The sequence below is a fragment of the Rousettus aegyptiacus genome, unplaced genomic scaffold (assembly GCF_014176215.1).
Source record: "Rousettus aegyptiacus isolate mRouAeg1 unplaced genomic scaffold, mRouAeg1.p scaffold_m13_p_7, whole genome shotgun sequence".
Classification (NCBI taxonomy): Eukaryota; Metazoa; Chordata; class Mammalia; order Chiroptera; family Pteropodidae; genus Rousettus; species Rousettus aegyptiacus.
In genome coordinates this window covers 57,423,596-57,445,358 of record NW_023416310.1, presented here as the reverse complement: position 1 = coordinate 57,445,358, position 21,763 = coordinate 57,423,596, and the positions used below count along the sequence as shown (strand labels likewise).

Below are 21,763 nucleotides of genomic sequence, written 5' to 3'. Positions count from 1 at the left end.
GAAAAGGATGAAAATTTAAAAAGTAGATTGAAAATAAATAAAATTGGAAACAAAGAGAAAAACAACAAAATAAAAATATGGTTTTATGAAAAGATCAGCAAAACTGATCTTTAGCTTGACTAAAGGGAGGAGAGAGAGAAAAGAATGCAAGACAAGGATGCCTGCTTTCACTTACTTCTATTCAACACAGAACTGGGAGTTCTAGCCAGAACGCCTGGGCAAAGCAAAGCAATTAAAGGCACCCAGATTGAAAAGGAAGATGCAAAATTATCCCTGCTCACAGATGACATGATCTTCTTATATGTAAAAACTCTAAAGATACACACAATTGTTGAAGTTGATAAACGAATGGAGCAATGTTTCAGGATACAAACTTATGAAAAAATCAATTGAAATAATCAGTTACACTTCTATAACAATGAATGATCCAGAAAATGTAGGATAATTCCATTTTCAATAGCATCAAACAGAATAAAATATTTAGAAATAAATTTAATCGAGGAGATGCAAGACATGAACACAGAAAAATAGAAAACATTTTTCAAAGAAATTAGAGAAGACACCAGTAGGTAACCATTCTGCTATATACATATATATGTGTATGTATATATATATATATGTGTGTGTGTGTGTGTGTGTGTGTGTGTGTATCAAATCAACTCATTGTACATCTTAACATACACAATGTTATATGTTATTTATATCTCAATAAAGCTGGAAGAGGAAAGAAATCACCAATAAATGGAAAGATATCTTATGTTCATAGATCGCAAGACTTAATATTGGTAAGATGATAATACTGCTCAGAGTAATATATATAGTTTCAGTGTAATCTATATTAAAATCCAGATGGCTTTCTTTTCAGAAATAGAAAAACATATCCAAAATTCATGTGAAATTTAAACGGACCCTGAATATCCAAAACAATCTTGAAAAAGAACAAAGAGGACTCTGTTCTTGATTTCAAAACTTACTACAAAACTATAGGAATTAAAACAGTATGGTACTGTCATAAGAATAGTATATCTATATCTATATATATCTACATACACACATGCACGCACACACATACACACACACACACGAATGGAATAGATTGAGAGCCTAGAAGTAAACCCTTCCATCTGTGGGTCAATTGTTTTCTGACTAAGGTGCCAAGATCATTGAATGGGGAAAAGAACAATCTCTTCAACAAATGATGCTGACAAAATGAGTGTCCATATTTAAAAGAATGAAATTTCACCCTTACATTACACCACATACAGAAATTAATTCAAAATGGATCAAACCTAATTTTAAGGGTTAAACTATAAAACTCATAGAAGAAAACATAAGAGCAAATATCATGACCTTGGATTTAGCAATGGTTTCTTAAATATAATACTTAAAGCACAGTAAAATAAATAAATACATACATACATAATGCATTGGGCCACTAAAATTAAGGATTTAAGAAATTGTTTTGGATCAAAGTACACTATCAAGAGAATGAAAAAACAACCCACAGAATGGGAGAAACTATTTGATAATGGTTTAATATCCAGTATATATTAAGAATTTATAACCCAACAAAAAGACAACAGTAAAAAAATGTGCAAAGGACTTGAATAGATATTTATCTAAAGATATTTAGATGGCCAATATGCACATGGAAAGATGCTCAAAATCATTAGAAAAATGCAAATCAAACCATGATAACTCTTCACACCTACTAGGATAGCTATATTTTTAAAAATAGAAACACATGTTGGCAATGACATGGAGAAACTGGAACTATCATGTATTACTGGTGGAAATGTGAAATAGTACTGCCATGGTTGAAAACACTTTGGTAGTACATCAAAAAGTCTAATATACAATTATCATGTGACCAGAAATTCTGCTCTCAGGTACATTCCCAAAGGGATTGAGAATAGAGATTCGAACAGATATTTGTACATCAGTGTTCATAGCAGCACTATTCACAATAGCCAAAGGTGGAAACCACCCAAGTTGGCGCTTCAGTTGCTTAATGTCTTGGTCATCAGTAATAATTAATGCAATTTCCATAAAAAATCCCAATGGCATTTTTTAAAGAAACAGAACAAAAATCATCAGATTTGTATGGAATCACAAAATATTCTGAATAGCCAAAGCAATCCTCAGAAAAAAAGAACAAGGTCAGAGGTATCACACTGCCTGACTTCAAACTATAAAGTGACGACAATCAAAACTTCATGGTATTGGCAGAAAACAGACACACAGACCAATGGAACAGAATTGAAAGCCCAGAAATAAAGCCACATATATATGGGCAAATAATTTTCAACAAAGGAGCCAAAAATATACTATGGAGGAAAAAAAAAAAAAAGCCTCTTCAAAAAATGGCGCTGGAAAAATTGAAAAGCCACATGCAGAAGAATAAAACTAGGCTGCTATTTGTCACCATATACCATAATTAATTCAAAATGGATCAAAGACCTAAATATAAGGCATGTAACAGTAAAATGCAAAGAAAATAAAGGTACTAAACTTATGGACTTTGGATTTACAGAGGATTTTATAAATTTGACCTCAAAGGCAAGAGAAGTAAAAGTGAAAATAAATGAATGGAACTATATCAAACTAAAAAGCAAAAGAAACTATCAACAAAACAAAGAGGCAACCAACTCAGTGTGAGAAGACATTTACAAACATGCCTCTGATAAGGAGCTAATTTCCAAAATATATAAAGAGTTCATACACAACTAGACAAAAAAAAAAAAAAAGAAAGAAAGAAAAAAAGAAAAAAGAATCCAATTCAAAAATGGGCAGAGGACCTAAACAGACACGTCTCCCAAGAATTCATATGGCCAACAGACACATGAAAAGGTTCTCAACTTCACTAGCTATTAGAGAACTGCAAGTCAAAACCATAATGAGATACTGCCTCATACCTGTTAGAATGGCTGTCATCAACAGGACAGGTACTAAGTATTGAAGAGGTTGTGGGGGAAAAGAAACCCTCATACACAGCTGGTGAATGTAAATTGGTACAGCATCTATGGAAAACGGTATGGAGGTTCTTCAAAAAATTAATATTATTATATGACCTAGCAATCCCTCTTCTGCATATCTACCCCCAAAATTTGAAAACATTTATCCATAAAGGTATATGCATGCCAATGTTCACTGAAGCCTTTTTAAAATATATATACATTTAAAACTATAAATTCCCCCTCTAAGCACTGTTGTAACTGAATCCAGTTTTAAAGTCTTATATTTTTATTATTTTGTTCCAAATATCTAATTTCCATTCTTATTTCTTCTTTAATGGGTTACTTAGAAGTATGTTACTTAATTTCTCAACATTCAGGGATTTTGTAGTTATGTTATTTTTGGTTGAATCCATTGTCATCATAGAATATATATACTCTATATGATTTCAAGTTCAACTTACATAATCCTTTGGCATTTACTGACAGTTGCTTTTTGGTTTATGTAGAGGACTCAAGCATCCCAGGAGTTTGCATCTGCAGGGGTCCTGGAACCAATCCCGCTTGGATATGGAGGGACAAATCTACTTTTACTTTTAACCTATAGTCAAACTCTTTTATAAACAGCATATAGTTGTCTTTTATTTAATCCAGTTGTGCTCGCTTCAGCAGCACATATACTAAAATTATTTAATCCAATCTTTATATGGCAATTGAAGCGGAAAAGTCAAATTTGTTCCTTTTTTCCTGCCTTTTAAATCCAAATTTTTCAAATGTCATTTTCTCATTCACCTCTAAAGGTTTTTCCTAATTGCAGTTATTTATTTTGGTAAAATATACATAAAACCAACCATTTTTAAGTATGCAATTCAGTGGTAGTACATTTACAATGTTGTGCAACCCTCACTATCAACTTTTTCATCATCCCAAACATCAACTCTACACCCATTAAACAATAATTATCATTCCCCCTTCCTCCCAGCCGTAGAAGCCATCATTCTACTTTCTATCTCCAAGGAATTTACCTATTCTAGGAATTAGTGGAATCATACAATATTTGTTCGTGTCTGGCTTATTTCACTTAACATGTTTTCAAGATTAATCTATGTTGTAGCATGTCAGAATGTTCTTCCTCTTTAAGGCTGAAAAATATTCCGTTGTATGTATATGCCACATTTTTGTTTTTCCATTCATCTATTGATGGACATTTGGGTTTCTACCTTTTGACTCTTGTGAATAATGCTGCTGTGAACATTGGTGTACAAGCATCTGTTTGAATTCTTGCTTTCAGTTCTTTCGAATATACCTAGGAGAGGAACTGCTGGGTCATATGTTCTTTTTGAAGAACTTTACCAAGACTAAAAGAATTTCCATACCACTTTAATTTTATCTGACAGTTTATAATTTCCCTTGTAAACCACTCTTTCCCCTTGAATGACGTGGATTAATTTTCTTCCCTAAGCACATCCTTTAAACTTCCTTCAGCAAGGGCCGGAAAATAAATTCTGGTTTTTATATAAAAATGTCTGTAAAGAAGAGGGAACAGAGTTTTGCTGTGTCTAGATTTTTGATTTCAGGGCCTGGAAATTAAGAATGGCATCTACTTTCTTCTGATTTGTTGTTGCTGTCGTTAGTCCGTCACTTTTATGAAGGTCACATTCCCAGCCTGTCCCTCAGCTGGTTTTAAGGACCTATTTGTTTCGGGATATTCTTTATATTACTATATACCACACAGGTGTGGGTTTTCTCTTGCTTTAGTTGGGCTTCTTATATCTGATAATGTGTTATCAGTACTGGAAAATGTTCAGTCTCAACATCACCCCCAACATAAATTTAGCTTTCTGTCACTGATTACCAAACCTATGTATTTGTCCTGCTTATAAATTAACATCTCTTTATAGTTTATTATTCAATGTTACACTGTGTATTTTTACTCACCTTCCAGTTTGTATAGAACTTTTTTCTGTTGAATTCATCTAAATTTCTAATTTTAACCTTCATAACTCACTGTAAATTCTATTTATTATTGCCTTTTGAAATCCAATTTCTGACAATCTCATTCTTTATTTCCTATACTCATTTCTTTAAACATATTAACATTTCAGAATATAAAATAAGTGTTGGATCATTCTAGAATCTGCACTTTGCAGGTTTGATAGATCTGAAGGTTCTTTTGACTCTTGCTCATGGTGGCTATTTTTATATTTGTTGCTACAATATCTGGTTATGAATAATAGTCCCTGAATTATCCGTGGGACTCCTTTGAGGCCTAACTTGAAGGTAGTTCCCTCTAAAGAGGATACAAGTTTTCCTATTCTCCTGGCTTGGGGAGATTGCTAAGCAATGGTGCCAATTCTAGATGCAAACCTTATTGCATAAAGGAACTTCGAACCACCACTGAATTGTAGGCTTAAAAAAAGGGAATACTTACTACTGTTAGGGAGGTATATCTACTTATTCTTTTCAGGGAATTTTGTTTATATTTTTGGAAGTTCATCCATTAAAGGTTTCAGTGTGAAGGGGGCTGGAATTAGGTAGGGATAGTTAAGCTCCTACTCAGAGCCCAGAAGTAAAAATCCAGGCTTTAAGCCTTGTCTATACTACTTGATTTCAAGTTAACTCCTTTTACTTGTCTAAGAGAATCAGTGAGCTATAAAAAGGTGGCTTCATGAATTTTCTTCCATCATAGAGATGAGTATTTTAGGTATTAGTGTTCTAAAACTATTCTAATAATTTCATTTTTTCTTTATAAATTCTTACATTATAAAAGGCCAGACGAGAAAGAAAAAATTTCAGGCACCTTTTTGGAACCATTTAACCAGTCACGATTTTGTTGTTGTTAATTCCCACTTTTAAATTTAGTTTATTGGTGGTGTTTCTTTGGGAAGGTGTGACAGATTTTCCAGCTGGCTGGGTGGAAACTTACTTCCATGTTAGCACTGTAATAATCAATCACTCAGAAATCACTACGATAGCATCTAATTTCTTTCAAGATGAGTCCCTGAGCAATTTATTACACCTGTAACATTTGATGAAAAGTGTGTGGAATCCATAAGCAGAAGATAATGCCAATAAACTGAGTCAAAATATTATATGAATACTTTAATGCAAAATGCTTAACACTTAAAATTAGCAAAGCTTCATTTAAATTAAAATTCCATTTAATGAAAGATGGTTAACCCCAAGAATTGTACAGTAGTTGATTTCTGCTATATAATGCCAGTCCTAATGCAAAACAGTTAAGAACAGCATTGTTAGATGTCGCTTCCTCCATCGCGCTTCTAAACCCTAAGGGGTGGGGGAGAGGATGCTCAGACAGACAGAAAACAAAACACAACTCAAATAAACTGTGCAGTTATTCCTAATAGCTGTAACTCATTCTGACTAAGGTGTTTTAACCAAACAGCTGAAGAATAACTGTAGGTATTGTTCCAGAGCTGATAAGGGGTTTTATTTTTACAGCTTGGGAGTTCTGCACTAGGTGAGAAGTCACAGTTTACGGATGCATGTTCTGTAAATAGTTACTATATATACATGTTTAGTGTCTGTAAACACTAGAAATATACATTAGACAGAGTACCTTCACCAGGTACAGTTTAAAAAAGAAGATGAGGTAACATGAATCTCAAAGTCCACAGGAATCCTGCCTGAAGAGTTTGAACAGCTGCCAGTATTCACTTCCAATGCACAGGGGTTAAGGCATCTGGGTCCCTTAGGGTTTGCCAAAACTGGATTCACTGGCTTTCAGCATAGCAACTGCATCTTTCACTGCATGGTAGATAACATTCTTCACCTAAAGGAATGGGAGAAAATATGGTCAGTTTACTGTTAAATCTAAAATCTGTTACTAAACTTTCCTCTATTGATTTTATTACCATTTCTCAGAATTCAAAACTCAATATTCAAAATTTAATGTCAGTACTTGAAAGGTCTCTGGGCTCCTTTAGGCTAGTATTTCATATACATTTTAAATCCATGCCTTTTTTGAAGAACCTAAAAGCTCATTTTCTCCCTTCTAAAGGCTTTGGTGCCACATGGCCCTACCTCTGGGTTGTGTCAGAAGAGGCAAGTCTAAAGGTAAAGTTTTATTTTTCTGAGTTTATATTTTCCCCTTGTTTTCCAAACATGAAATTATATGTTACATGTAGTTTACTATTAAAAGCCTCTAAAAAACCCACCCTCTCAGACCTGCTTTGGGCCCTAAGATTCTGTTCTGTGGTTGAAGACCCCTGTCTGACAGCTGAGCCATGATCAGAAGTCAGATGTATTCAATTTCAATATAAAGACTTTCTCTTTGGGCATATTTCCTTACGGAGTCTAAACAATACCAAAGCAAGGAGAGATTTCTTCTGTCTGTTCTTCCTATGCTAAGTAAACAGTGGAATTAGATATAAAGTTAGTTCATCAACTCACTTTACCAAGTGTGAGTTCACTGATTCTCTTTATAAGGTCACTAATGGGCCATGAAACCAGAGTCATAGAATGCAAGGAATCAGATTATTTTTACCTGTAATTTATCTTCGTGATTGGTATGAGTCTGTGAAAGATAACGGAATTCCTGAGTAAGCCAGAAGCAGTGTTTAACATGCTCTGGAGAAACAAAATCTTCAGCCACTTTGATACAGCTATATAAGTTATGAACCTGGAAAACACCAAGCCACATTAGTAACATACATGAAAGTTCACAGTATAACGAGAATAAAGAACAAAGTGATGGTTCTTGCCTGATGTGGAGCTCCTGCTGGGATAAACACCACATCCCCAAGAAACTGTACAATGGCCCAGCCTTGAACTCCATACTCTTGTTGAAGACGTTTTCTTAGTGATCGGTCTAAATACCAGCTCTGATCGTGAATGGGATCATGGTCTGCTGGGTTTTCTTGACCTTGCTCTTCTGATACCTACAATACATTCAAAATTTTATAAAACTGAGCAACACGTTAAAGTCCAGTGAGGGCATTTCCCCACCCCCAAACAGTGTGGGCAGTCAGTAACAGGCCTTCTTTAATATAAGTGCCCTGTTGGCAGAAAGAGACAAGCAGTACTTAATTGAATGCACTAAGGAAAGACTGAAAGAAAATACGGCTTTCCTATAAACTGTAACTGGAAGTCTATATGTTTTTCATAAATACTGTAGTTGGACTATAGTATTTTGGTTTGGACTTTTAAATATAAGTTGGCTCAAGCTCCTTAGAAATAGACTTGCTGTTTCATAATTAATAAAAACTGCATTCACTTAACAATCTGAGTTACAAAACAGAGAGAGCTATAGATTAACTTTGTTTATTCTAGACCCAGTATCAAGCAGCGCAGACTCAGGGTGACACTATCGAAGAAACAACATGGTGACTAACAGGTTTTCTAGAAGAGTCAAATGATCCTTAGACAGAAACATTTTGATTCAAGCAAATGCTGGTTAAGGACCTACTTGGTGACAGGCAACAGTCAGGAGTGTTCGTGTCTACTGCTTATCAACAACTGAAAACTCAACCAGACACTTAAGCTGAAACTAGCAACCTCACTGGTGAACAGGTTAAAAATTAAATACACCATCATTCCCATTACCTGGAACTTCCACATATAACCTGCTCACTATGGGAGAAACTTGGACTCTTCAAAACTCCTGCATCTCTTTAAAATGAACTAAAGGCCACAAGTAGGGTCCAAGGCTTTCCTGACCTACTACTAGGCGAGGATGGGTGGATAAAACCAATGTGGTCTTTCCTAACTCACTGAGAACATGGTTACCAGGGGCCAAAGAATGATACAAGAACTTGTGAAGTGCTTAGATTTTCAAGGCATTAATAACCAATACATGCTATGAGATGATCAGAGAAACTAACTTATAGAGCATGAAAAAAATCTCCAAATGCACTATAAGAAAAAAGACAAGGTGCTCTTCTTTTTAGAGGTCTGAGCCTAACCATTTAGAAATCCCTGTTCCTGAGCAAGCAGCTTCAGTCTATTCAATATGACATGCACAGGTTTAACTTTTGAGACTGTGATAATTCTCCAGTAACCCAGTCAGTTCTTGACATGTAGTAAATTATGATATTGCTCTTCTCCATGGTTCTCTTCACATGCCATAGGGTAAGGAGCACACCTTTTTAAGGAACTCCCGTATCTTCTCCGTGTCCTTAGCAGCATATATGTGCCAGAGGGCCCCTGGCTTCTCTTTTCCTTCTATAAATCGCTTTATTGTGAGTTCATCAGAATCTCCATCTTGGATGGTTTTAAGGACTTCTAGAGCAAGAGAAAGCAAATATCACACCACAGTCTCCAGCTTAGAGAGCCAGCCGCCCACATTTATGCTCAGCACCCTACCTTCTTCTTGATCACACTGGCCTTTGGGAATTCCCACATAGACCATGACATTAGCTGCATCAGATACATCTAAGTGAAGATTTGTTGTTCCATATTTCCGATCTTCTGGAGTAATTAACCCTGCAAACAAACAATGCCATAAATTTACTGAATATAACAAAGGCTGCTGCAGTCTTGACCACACCCTGGGAGATACCTACTTACGAAATTTAAAAGCCGCCTCCTCTAATCATATAAAAGTAGGAGAACAATATTTAATATTATTTTATTCTTTCATCTCTTGTTAAATATTTAACTATAAAAATAAAAAACCAACTCCTAATACTAGGACTTCTGCTTCTGGTGATAGGCAAAATAGGTCCCTGACAGACCTTCCTGCTGAGAACTAAAAATCCTGGATGAAACTACTGAAAAAAACACACACACAACTTTTTAATGAATCAATGTGCTTGCAAGAAAAGAATACTCACAGAAGCCAAAACTAGAAAGCAAGACTTGGGAACAGTAGAGCAGACTACTGAGGCTGGGACTTACCAAAAGCACATTTGCTCAACCAAGTGAGCTCAGGCTTCGGTTGTCATAGCCTAAGATGGTTCTGGGGCAAGACATTAACCCCACAGTCACTCAAAATGGAGAGTCTAAGAGAAACCTCTTCACATACATATAAAGCCTAGACCTCAAATGGCTATACACTCAGTAAAAGAGGGGTCACTGCTCAACATGCTCCTCGGTTCCCTCAACTGGAAAAGAAAAGAGGTGAGAGCCCGAGCATGAGTCTCCACAGTCCAAGGCTCAAACCTCTTCCCTTCAGGAGAAGGCTCACCTTGCTCAACAGTCACTGAGGCTTGCCAAGCCCTGCAGTCGCCCTGGATGGCCCATTCTGACATGAGAACTCTGCTTCTTGGATGGGCAGCAGAAGGAAGCATGGCTTTTGGTGGACAAGCAGAGGCCATTTTCTAACTTGCCAGCCCCTGAAACAGCCCTGTATTGTTTAGAGGAGTCCAAGGGACTCCTCCCTGGACTGCTGGGCCTGTGGTTTTAGGGGTAGCTATACACAGGAGGGAGCGCCCATAATCTGAACCTGAGACTGTGGCCCTGTCATGCTTTCCTTTATCTCCAATCTGCTGGAATAGCCCTAAGACAAGGTGAAGCATGACATATTCGGGTGAAATCACAAGATCTACGAGATTTGCTTTAAAATGGTAAAAAGAAAATAAAAAGGGAGGGGATAATGAAATAATTTTGGCAAAAATTAATAGCCAATAAAACTGGGAGATGAGTATATCAGGAGTCACTGTACTAGATTCTCAAGTTAAATGGAACAATATTTCTGTAATAAAAAGTAAAAAAATAAAATTTAAGAAGAAAAAAGCAGTTAACATGATAGACGGAAAAAGAATGAAATGAATTATACACGACATATGCATGAGTATCCAAAAGTCTGATTCTATATATCTAAAGCTAAAAAAAAAAAGAGGTTAAAAACTGAAAGGATATTCTGTAAGAATACACACATATGGTAAAATTACAAGATGTAAGGTAATGATAACCACAAATTTCAGGATGGCGGTTCACGATGAGGGCAGAAGGAAGGAGATGCAGCTGGAGAAGAGCAAGGAAAGGGGAACAGGTCGCAGAGCCCGGTTAGAGGCCGCCTGCTGCTGTGGCCAGTGTCAAACTGAGTTAAAAAAAAAAAAAAAAAAAAAAGTTGTGCAAATCAACTATCCAGCCCAAAGTCTATCCATTTCCAACGATGGGTGACTAAACATTGATAAAATCAGCCTCCAAACTACTTTTTATTATAGAAATATTTTCCAAATGCACTCAAAACTTGAGAATCTAGTACAGTGGCTTCTGATATACTCATCACTCACTTATAACAGCTATCAATTTTTGCCAAAATTATTTCATTATTCCCTCAGATGGAACAGAAATTTTAAAAACAATGGTTCCAGGGAAAGGATTCCCAGAAGACAGAGAATCCTGAAATAAAACACCATGGACTTTTCTGAAAACAGACAGAAGCTGACACTGTAAGATTGTTAGGTGACAGAATGCTGGGGTTGGAGAAAGAGTAAGGGAAACTGGCTCTAGCCTGTAAATCTAGTCCTGGACTCAAGTCCCAGACCTGCCACTAGCTGCCTGCCCCTTTGAGATGCCAAAAAGGTCAGTGTCCCTTCTACGGTTCTAAAGTTTTGGTCCCCATTTGTAAAACTGGTGGTGGTGTTGGAGCTGCAGATGGGCAGACTATATAATCTCTCCAAAAAGCCTTTTTACTCTCTGTCTGACTGAGAAGTCACAGCTCAGTCACCCAGCCTCTGAAAAATGACTGCTCTTTAATGATGTTTATGACAAGGTATAAGGTGTTGGAAAATGAACACATTTTTTGTTATTTTCAATCCCTAACTGCTTACTCTGGATGTAAACAAGTTTGTCTTAGGAAAAGCTGTGACAGAACACCACTGCCATCTATCTACTGGTATTGAAAGGGAAAATATCTGCTGCCAGTTCTCAGGGAACCACTTCTACCCTACAAAGCTTCACGATGTCAAAAAAACATGGATAATCACACTATGTAACATTACACAATTTACTTCAGTGGAAAAATGCTTTCATTTACATAAGTTCACTGTAAACCCCCTCTGTGCCCTCAGATTCTGACCATACGGCAGCTTTGCAGGGCTCGAGGAACAGGAACTCAGGGAACACGCTGCAGACCCACAGCATGTACAGGGCTCTCCAATCTGAGACCTGAGAAGCAAAGAGAACAGGCAAGGGGACTGCTGCCTGCTGTGTCCTCTCTCCCACAGGCTTCTCAGCGCACCCTGGCAAAACCATCTGGGACATCTAGTCTGTGAGCACTTCCCGAAAGAAACTCCCCTCTCAAAATGTTCCTCACCGGGCTGACTCCACCTCAGCAGAGGTCGAAGCCCTTGCCCCAGCGCCTCTGGAGAACACAGCAAAGATGCCAAAGACTCTGTCCTTTCACCAAGAGGACTGCAATCCTCAGGTCTGAGGCATCAGAGTTGGGGGGTAATTATGGGAGGAAGATATAAAATCAAAGTAACTTATAAAAGGACTAGAAAAATGGGGGCCAAATAGCATAAAACACTAAATCAAAATCACTAAATGATCCAAACCACTGAAACTTCATTAATAATAAATTGGAAAATAACCCCTTCAAAATAGCCAACTGTAAGATCATAGCAATAATGACAGAAGCAGCTGGTTAAGTACAGGAACCAATCTCTATCCTGAGCAATCCTCCTTGTTGGACAGCTTACTGAGTCATGTCCAAACAATAAACCCAAATAAAAGCGTATTTTAAATACTAACCTAAGTAACTACTGCCCATCAACATAGCATACTGCATTTAAGAATAGGAGATGTTAAAATAACTGGAATGTCTGTAGACTGACCCAGATGTCCAGCAACGTTGAAATGATTAAGAAACTTACATTCAGTGATGTACCACACAACTATTAAAAATTATCTGATTATTAAGGACTAATGTGACGAGAGCATCACAGCGAAGTAACACGACTCCTTTGTTTCTCCTCTTAAATTTACAACATGTAGGACAACTATAACTCAATAAAAGATCCTCTACTCAATATACAAACACACCTGAAAAACCCATCCATTGGAACATCTGAAGGTGGGCAAATTGGAATAAGTAGGGGAGATCAGATTGGGAAAGGACAGGGACGGCTGTTGCAGATCAAGTTCAGCACCCATTACGGCTCTAGTGACCTCAGGTGGCAGGGTTGAACTGAAGCCCTCACACTATGGGCAGAAGCAGTGGTGCACCAAGAAAAAGCATCTCCCTTTTCCCTGCCCCACCATGGCAGACCTTGGTAGATGCGGCTAGGGAGCTTAAAACACAGCATAGCCATTACCGGAAGTAGGGCAGAACCACAAATTTTGAACTTGCCTTCATAGCCCCACATATCCAGGAAAAGCCCAGTAAGGATGAGAAGCCCCACATAGCATGGCAATATATAGAGCTACTGCTGGCAGGGGGATGGAGCCACAAGAACTTGCCCATATTTTCCATGCCCCGCCCAGCCGGCAGAGCCCAGCAGAGGTTGCAGAGACATCTCAAAAAACACAGCAGGGCCAGAGACCATTAGTAAAAAGAAGGTAGTGCTGGGGACTCAGAAAACCAGTTTTCCACCTGCCGTATACTCCCACCACAGTGAGAGTGCCCCATAACTGAGGAAAGCTGTCACAGAGAGGACACCCATCATCCCAGCAAGTATGCGGCATTCTCCTTAACTGCTATCACTGCAATCCCAGAGGCACAAATAGTGCACATAAAAACTTGCACTATACCACCACCTGCTGGAAAACAAAAGAAAGTACCCTACCTACCAACCTGCTAAATTCCTGAGAACAAACAGCATCTAAACAACAAAAGAACTCCCTACCTTCAAGTGCACAGGCAGAGAAATAATCCATCAAATACTATGAACAAGGTAACACTGGAGCACAGAAGGAAAATGAAGTGTTTCCTGACACTAAACTCAGTCATGGTAGGACCTGACGTAAATGACAGAGAATTTAAGATTGTAGTTATGAAGAAGCTCAACCAGATATAAGAGAACTCAAAAAGGCAGTTTGATGAGCTCGGAAAGGAAATTAATGAAAAGGAGTACTTTATCAAAGAGACTAAAACTATAAAAAAGAACCAAACAGAAATTCTGGAACTGAAAAACTCAAATGAGATAAAGAATGCATTAGAGAGCACGGGAAACTGAGAAGACCAGATGGTAAAGAGAATTAGCTAGCTCAAAGACAGAAACCTAGAAATGACCCAGGAGGAAGAAGAGCACTAAGAAAAAAATATTTAAGAATTCTCTGAGAACTGACTCCATTATGAAGAGCAACAAAAGTGTAATGGTTATACCAGAAAGAGAAGAGAAAGAGAAAGGAACAGAGAGCCTACTCAAAAAAGTAATTAATAAGAATTTCCCAAGCCTGTGGAAAGAACTGGACTTTAGAAGAGAGAAAGCGAACAGAACACCTAATTTTACCAATACAAAAAAAACCTTCACTCAAGACATTTTTTTTCAAACTGTCAAAATTTAATGACAAAGAATTTTAGAGGCAGCCAGGGAGTTTATGGCCATGCTACCCTGAACAAGCCCAATCCCATTTGATCTCAGAAGCTAAGCAGGGTCTGGTTCTGTTTAGTGCTTGGATAGGAGACCACCTAGGAAGACCAGGTGCTGTAGGTGTAAAAAATAAATAAATAAGGGACTGTAAACTGACAAGGTTTTTGTAATCTGTGAGGTCATCCAAGGGTTGCCTCCAGGGAGGGAGGGAGGGAGGGAGGGAGGAAGGAAGGAAGGGCGGGCAGCCAGGAAAAAGACTATAACCTACAAAGAAAACCTCATTAGATCATCATCAGATTATTCAACAGAAAACTTACAAACCAGTAGAGTGGAATGAAATATTCAAAATACTGCAAGAGAGAAATGACCAGCCAAGACTATTATGTCCATTAAAGTTATCCATTAAATATAAATAAGAAATAAAGATTTTTCCAGACCAAAAAAAAACTGAGGGAATATACCACCACCAGATCTGCATTACAAGAAATGCTGAAAGGGCCTCTTCTACCTGAAACAAAAATACAAAGTATACAAAACTTTTGTAAGATGAGAGACAAAAGCAGAAAATTGCAACTCTATTTCAGAATAGAATATTAAACAATTATAACATAAAAGTTAAAAGGGAATAAAGCATTCTAAAAAAAAAATTATAAACATGCAATGTGGAACAAATGCACAGCATAAAAACGAATAATTTGTACCAACAAAAACATAAAAGCAAAGGAAAAGGATTAAACTTGCACAGCTGATGAAGATAAGATACAATCAGAAGAAAAAGGACTATATAGTATGTATGTTTGTATATATTTTTTTACATAAACCTAATGGAAACCACAAAACAAAAAACATAAAAAAAGAGCAGACAGAAAAATCATAGAAAACCACCAAACTAAAATAACAGACAGAAGCACAAGGGAAAAGAAACAATGGAGATACAAATCAACAAGAAAACAAAAGATAAAATAGCTGTATTAAGTCCTCATATACCAATAATCACCCTAAATGTAAATGGACCGAACTCACCAATCAAAAGGCACAGAGCAGTGTGAGGGATTAAAAAACAACACTCAACTATATGTTGCCTTCAGGAAACCCATCTCAGCTATAAAGATAAACAGAGGCAAAGGTGAAGGGCTGGAAGATGATACTCCAAGCAAATGGCACACAGAGAAAAGTGGGTATAGCTGTACTTGTATGAGACAAGATCGATTTCAAGACAGAAAAGGTATCAAGAAACAAACATGGACATTTAAAATAAAGTTTTTTAATTTTTCAATTACAACCGATTATAATATTACATTAGTTTCAAGTGTTCAACATAGTCATTAGACATTTATACAACTTATGAAGTGATTACCCCAATAAATCTAGTACCCATTTGACACCATAATTATTACAATATTATTGATCATATTTCCCTAAGCTGTACTTTACATCTCTGTGACTGTTTTTATAATTGGCAATGGGTATTCCTTTTTTACCCATCACCTCAACCCCTCTCCCAACTGATAACCATCTAAATGTTCTCTGTATCCATGAATTTGTTTCTGTTTTGTTTATTAGACTCCACATGTAAGTGAAATCATATGGCATTTGTCTTTATCTGACTTATTTCACTTAGCATAATATCCTTTATGTCTAAAAGATGGACATTTTAGAATGATAAAGGGGATAAACCATTATGAAGACATAATACTTATCAATACATATGCACCCAATCTAGGACAACAAAATATATAAAGCAATTACTGACAGACCTAAAGGAAGAAATTAACAAAAATTATAGTAAGGGACCTAAAAACCCCTACTCTACTGACAGCAACCATCGAAACAAAAAGTCAACAAGGAAATAGCCTTAAATGACACATTACAACAGATAGATATAATAAATTTTTACAGAACTTTCTATTCCACAATGACTGAATATACATTCTTGTCAAGTGCAAACTGAACATTCTCAAGGATAGACCATATGTTGGGGCACAAACTTATCTCAATAAATTTAAGATTTAGATCATATGTAGTATATTTCCCAAATAAAATGGTATGAAACTGGACTTTACAAGAATTAAGCGGGAAACACCACAATTACGTGGAAAATAAACAAGCTACTGAAAAACTACTTAGTCAAAGAATAAATAAAATAAAGAAAATAAAGAAAAATGAAAATAAATAGACACCAAAACAAAATTTTGCAGATGCAGCAAAAGTAGTATTAAGCAAGAAATTATAGCATCACAGGTCTGCTTTAAAAAACAAGAAATATCTCAGATAAACAATTTAACATTACAACTTAAAGAACTAGAAAAAGAAGCCCAAATAAGCAGAAGGAGGGAAATCATAAAAATTAGAGCAGAAATAAATGAAATAGATAATAAAAGACAACAGAAAAAATTAATGAAACAGAGATGGGTTCTTTGATAAGATAAATCATAACTGACAAACCTCTGGCTGGACTCACTAAGGAAAAAAGAGAAAAGATTCAAATAAATAAAAACTAAAATGAAAGAGAAGTTACAATAAACACCACAAAAACACAAAGAATTATACAAAAATACTAGGAAAAGCTCTATGCCACCAAATTTGATAACCTAGAAGAAACAGAGAAATTCTTAGAAATATATAACCTTCCCAGACTGACCCAGGAAGAACAGGAAAACCGAAAGAGACTGAGCACTAGTAAGAAAATTGAAATAGTAATCAAAAAGCTCCCAAAAAACTGAAGTCCAAGACCAGATGGCTTCATTGGTGAATTTTACCAAACATTCTAAGAATTAATATCTATCTTTCTTAAACTTTTCCAAAAAATTCAAAAGGAGGGAAGCCTCCCAAGTTCATTCACAAGGCCCTGTTTTGAAAACCAGGCAAAGACATTACAAATCAAGGGCATTACAGGACAATATCCCTGATGAACACAGATGCGAAAATCCTCAACAAAATAATAAACTGAATTCAGCAATACTTTAAAAAGATCATACGCCATTATCCAGTGGGATTTATTTGTAGGATACAAGGTTGGTTCAATATCCACAAATCAATTAACATGATATATCACATTAACAAAATGGAGGATAAAAATTGTATGATCATATCAATGAAGAAAAAGCTTTTGACAAAATCCAGCATCCATTTATGATAAAAACTCTCAGCAAAGTGGGAATACAGGGAACATACAGCAACATAATAAAAGCCACATATAACAAACCCAAAGCCAATATCATACTCAATGGGGAAAAGATGAAAGCTTTTCCTCTAAGATCATGAACAAGACAAGGATGCCCGTTTTCACTACTTTTATTCAACATAGTAATGGAAGTCCTAGCCACAGTAATCAACTAAGAAAAATAAATAAAAGGCATTCAAATTGGAAATAAGAAGTAAAATTAGTGTCTTATTTAGATATGACATGATACAATATATAGGAAATCCTAGATTCCATCAAAAACACTATTAGAACTGGTATTTTTCACAGAACTAGAATAATCCTAAAATTTTTATGGAACCAAAAAAGACCCAGAATAGCCAAAGCAATCTTGAGAAAGAACAAAGTTGGAGGTTATCATGCTACATGATATCAAACTATATTATAAGGCTATAGTAATCAAAACAGCATGGTACTGACATAAAGACGGACACAGAGATCACTGGACCAGAATAGAGTCCAGAAATAAATTCATGCCTACATGGTCAATTATCCTTGACAAAGGAGGCATGAATACACAATAGGGTAAAGACAGTCGTTTCTTCAACAAATAGTGTTGAGAAAACTAGACAGGTTATATTAAAAAAAATGAAACTGGATCACCACCTTCTTAACACCATATACAAGAACAAACTCAAACTGAATTAAAGACTTAAATTTAAGACCCCTAACTCATAAAATTCCTAGAAGAAAACATAGGCAGTAAATGCTTTGACATCACTCCTAATATTTTTTGGCTATGTCTCCATGGGCAAAGAAAAGAAAAAATAAATAAATAAATGACACTACATCAAACTCAAAAGTTTTTGCACAGTGAAGGAAATCATCAATAAAACAAGAAGTAAACCTACCAAATGGGAAAAAATATTTGCTAATGATATAACCGGTAAAGGCTTAATATCTAAAACCTTATAAAGAACTGATACAATTTAACACCAAAAAGAAAAACAACATGATTAAAAAATGGGCAGAAGACCTGAATAGACTATTCCCCAAAGAAGACATACACATGACCAACAGACATATGGAAAGATGTTCAAAGTCACTAAGGCATCAAGAAAAAATGCAAATTAAAACCACAATGAGTTATAGATTCATACTTCTCAGAATGACTATCATTAATAAATTAGCAAACAACAAGTGCTGACAAAAATGTGGAGAAAAGGGAACCTTCAAGCACTGTTGGTGGGATGCAAATTGGTGCAGCCATTATGGAAAAGAGTATGGAGGTTCCTTAAACAATTAAAAACAGAACTACCATATGACTCAGCAATACTACTTCTGGGTATTTATCCAAAGACATCCAAAACACTCATTCGAAGAGATATAAGCATCCCTATGTTCACTGCAGCATTATTTACAATAGCCAAGATACAGAAACAAGATAAGTCTACATGTTCATGATAGATGACTAAAGACTGTGGTACAGATATATAATGGCATACAACCTTACAAAACAATGAAATCTTACCATTTGCAACCACATGGATGGACCTAGAGGATATTATGCTAAGTGAAATAAGTCAGAGAGAGAAAAATACATACGATTTTATTGATATGTGGAATCTAAAAACAAAATAAAGAAAACAGAAACAAAATCATAGATACAGAGTATAAACTAGTGATTGCCAGAGTGGAGGGTGTATGAGGGGCTGGGTCAAAAAGGTGAAGCACAAATTGGTAGTTACAAAACAGTCACAGGAATATAAAGTACAGCATAGGAAATATAGTTAATGTTACTATAATAATTATGTATGATGCCAGGTGTGTACTAGACTAATCAGGTGGATCACTTTATAAATTAAAATGTCTAACCACTATGCTGTACACCTGAAACTAATGACTGTCAACTGTAATTGAAAAAAATTAAAGTTGTACACCTGAAATTTATTTTTAACCAAATGTTACCCCAATAAATATAATTCTAAAAGTTTTGAGGATTATTAAGAAACATGTATAGATTTTACAATATAGTGTACAAAAGGGAAAAATAAAACTGCATATGCCCTACAACTATGAAAAAGAAATACACATATATGTGGCCAAGCAATAAAAGGAACTGAAAAAATGAAGCCTAGTGCTGTGTTAAATGTTGGGATTATAGATGTTTTCCTATCTCCCTCCTGAAACATCTGTTTTTCCAAACATTTTGATTTGCTTTATTTCCATTATAATTTTTCAAATTCGCCATTTCTTCCTTACCGTATGCATTATACATCTTGGGACCCAGATCTGGCCTAACGAAGTAGTTTGGCAGCCTAGAGGCCAAATTCAATTTGCCATCTCTCCGTGTATACTCGGGAAGTGGAATGTTGGCCATCAGATCATCAAACCTGGCACAAAACAAAGAATTTAAAAAATAAGCTTGCCTTTCTAATTCATTATTGTCTGATCTGTTGTTCCTTCTACACAAAGGCAATACACAAAAATATGTGTGCTCATGAAGACTGAGACAACTAACATTAACAATTAATAAAATTAGAATTTTAGTAGTTACAAATAAGGATGTCGTCTTCCTCTCCTACACCACACAATATGGAATATTTCAGACAAAAGATTTGAGCGATAAATTCCTGAAGATAAGGACACTCAGGGATGTATTATTCATTATTTCTGAGGATCCTTTTTAAGGTTTAAGTTCAAGTCAGGAAAATGAATCTACCAATCTTGTTGTCTAACGCAATGACATCACTACACTGAACCCCACTGAATCCCTCTGCTGCGCCCTATTCAGCGCTTGCAACATTTGAGCTGCCTCTTCTCTGGCAGAGCACTGCAGGTGAAATGTGCGGAACTTTCATTACTCAGATCTAAAAGTCAGTAACTTCTTCACCTCACTTAAAAATACACACCTTCCAAAGTCTATAGAGTAAGAATGAAAAATTAACAGCAGTAAATTATGAGACTGTCCATATAGCCCTGAAAAAGATTTTCTCACTCCCTCAAAAAAAGAATTTATTCTACTAAAGTCAAGGACAGAATCATCTACTCCAAAATCCATAACCCTACCTGGAAGGCATCATATCTCTAAAATCTTCTCCTGGTGGCCAGTCCTTAAGTTTCAACACCATTGGTTCTTTATCATTTTTCAATCGGTCTGAAAAAAATAACCAGAATAACTGAATTGTTACTATTCATAACTCAGAAACAGACCAAAATAAATAGCCAATTAACATTAGCAATGAAAACCAAATTTATCTCTGTAAAATATTTATTACCTGATAATACTTAGTTATATAAATGTTACTTTTAAAAAAATATTCCCCTCTGTCAATTGCTAACACTCTTCTACAGTGCTAAGAAATTCATTTATACCCAGGAGGCAGCAAGGGGTGGCAAAATAAAGATCACTAACTCATTTGTTTCAGGGCTCTGTCTTTTTTAGGTGCTTACTAAACTGCTACTCCATTCTTTGAGATTTCAGCCACTCCGTTTTACCCATTATACATAAGTGGTATATTGACAGTTGTCCCTTTCACTCAGTCTCCTCCTTGTATACAGAGTTCTGGAGCAAGTGAGCAGCTTCCCAACAAAACAGCAAGGACTTTAACAATCAGAAGCCTCGGAGATGGGGTGGGGGTGGGGATTAGGGGGGCAGGGGGAGGAGTTTTCTGAGGCTAGCATAAAACAGAAATGATTTGTTTTACTCAGAAAGACTTAAACTACCTGATGTTATATCCAGGGAGAACTAGGGCCAACAGGATCCACTCTTTGCTCCCCATCTTCTGGATAGCACACATAGGGTTTAGTCAGGACTATTTTCTTATAACAGTTACAACTAATAGCTGTTATGGGTCATGCCAAGGAACCAAGAACCAGGGAGCTCTAATTGGAAATGGTATATTGATAATTACGATCAATAGCAATGACAATCATTATTTCATTTCTTGATGCGTTCCCGTCTCTGCTAAGTGTTTTTAACAATTTAATCCTTACAACTAAACCCAACATCCCAATGAGATTAAGCACGATTTAATAGTCTCAATTCTGGATGAGGAAATTTACAGATGCCCAAGGTCCAGCAGAATTGGAACTGGAACATGGGTTTGACTTCAGAACTTGTATTCTTGAGGACTAACATTTGTATAATGTTTTACAGTCAACCACGCACTGTTCCATAACCGAGTTTAAAAAGGTACACACTCCAAGAGCCAACAAAGATAGGA

The 21,763-nt window shown here is 36.2% G+C and overlaps 1 protein-coding gene across 4 annotated transcripts in view; it reads right to left on the bottom strand.

Annotated features, from left to right (window-relative positions):
* Positions 1 to 6,035: 6,035 nt before the first annotated feature.
* KDM3A (lysine demethylase 3A) overlaps positions 6,036 to 21,763 on the bottom strand; it is a 54,486-nt gene continuing 38,758 nt past the window's right edge. For 3 of the 4 annotated variants that reach the window (XM_016136462.2, XM_016136467.2, XM_016136474.2), the window contains exons 20-26: positions 20,607 to 20,694; positions 19,800 to 19,930; positions 9,279 to 9,398; positions 9,058 to 9,197; positions 7,679 to 7,855; positions 7,462 to 7,596; positions 6,036 to 6,747 (exon numbers count right to left, since the gene is read on the bottom strand). In XM_016136462.2, coding sequence (XP_015991948.2) covers positions 6,667 to 6,747; positions 7,462 to 7,596; positions 7,679 to 7,855; positions 9,058 to 9,197; positions 9,279 to 9,398; positions 19,800 to 19,930; positions 20,607 to 20,694 — 872 coding nt within the window. In that variant the 3' untranslated portion in view covers positions 6,036 to 6,666. The remainder of the gene's footprint in view (positions 6,748 to 7,461; positions 7,597 to 7,678; positions 7,856 to 9,057; positions 9,198 to 9,278; positions 9,399 to 19,799; positions 19,931 to 20,606; positions 20,695 to 21,763) is intronic. The other variant, XM_016136482.2, reaches the window with a different exon arrangement.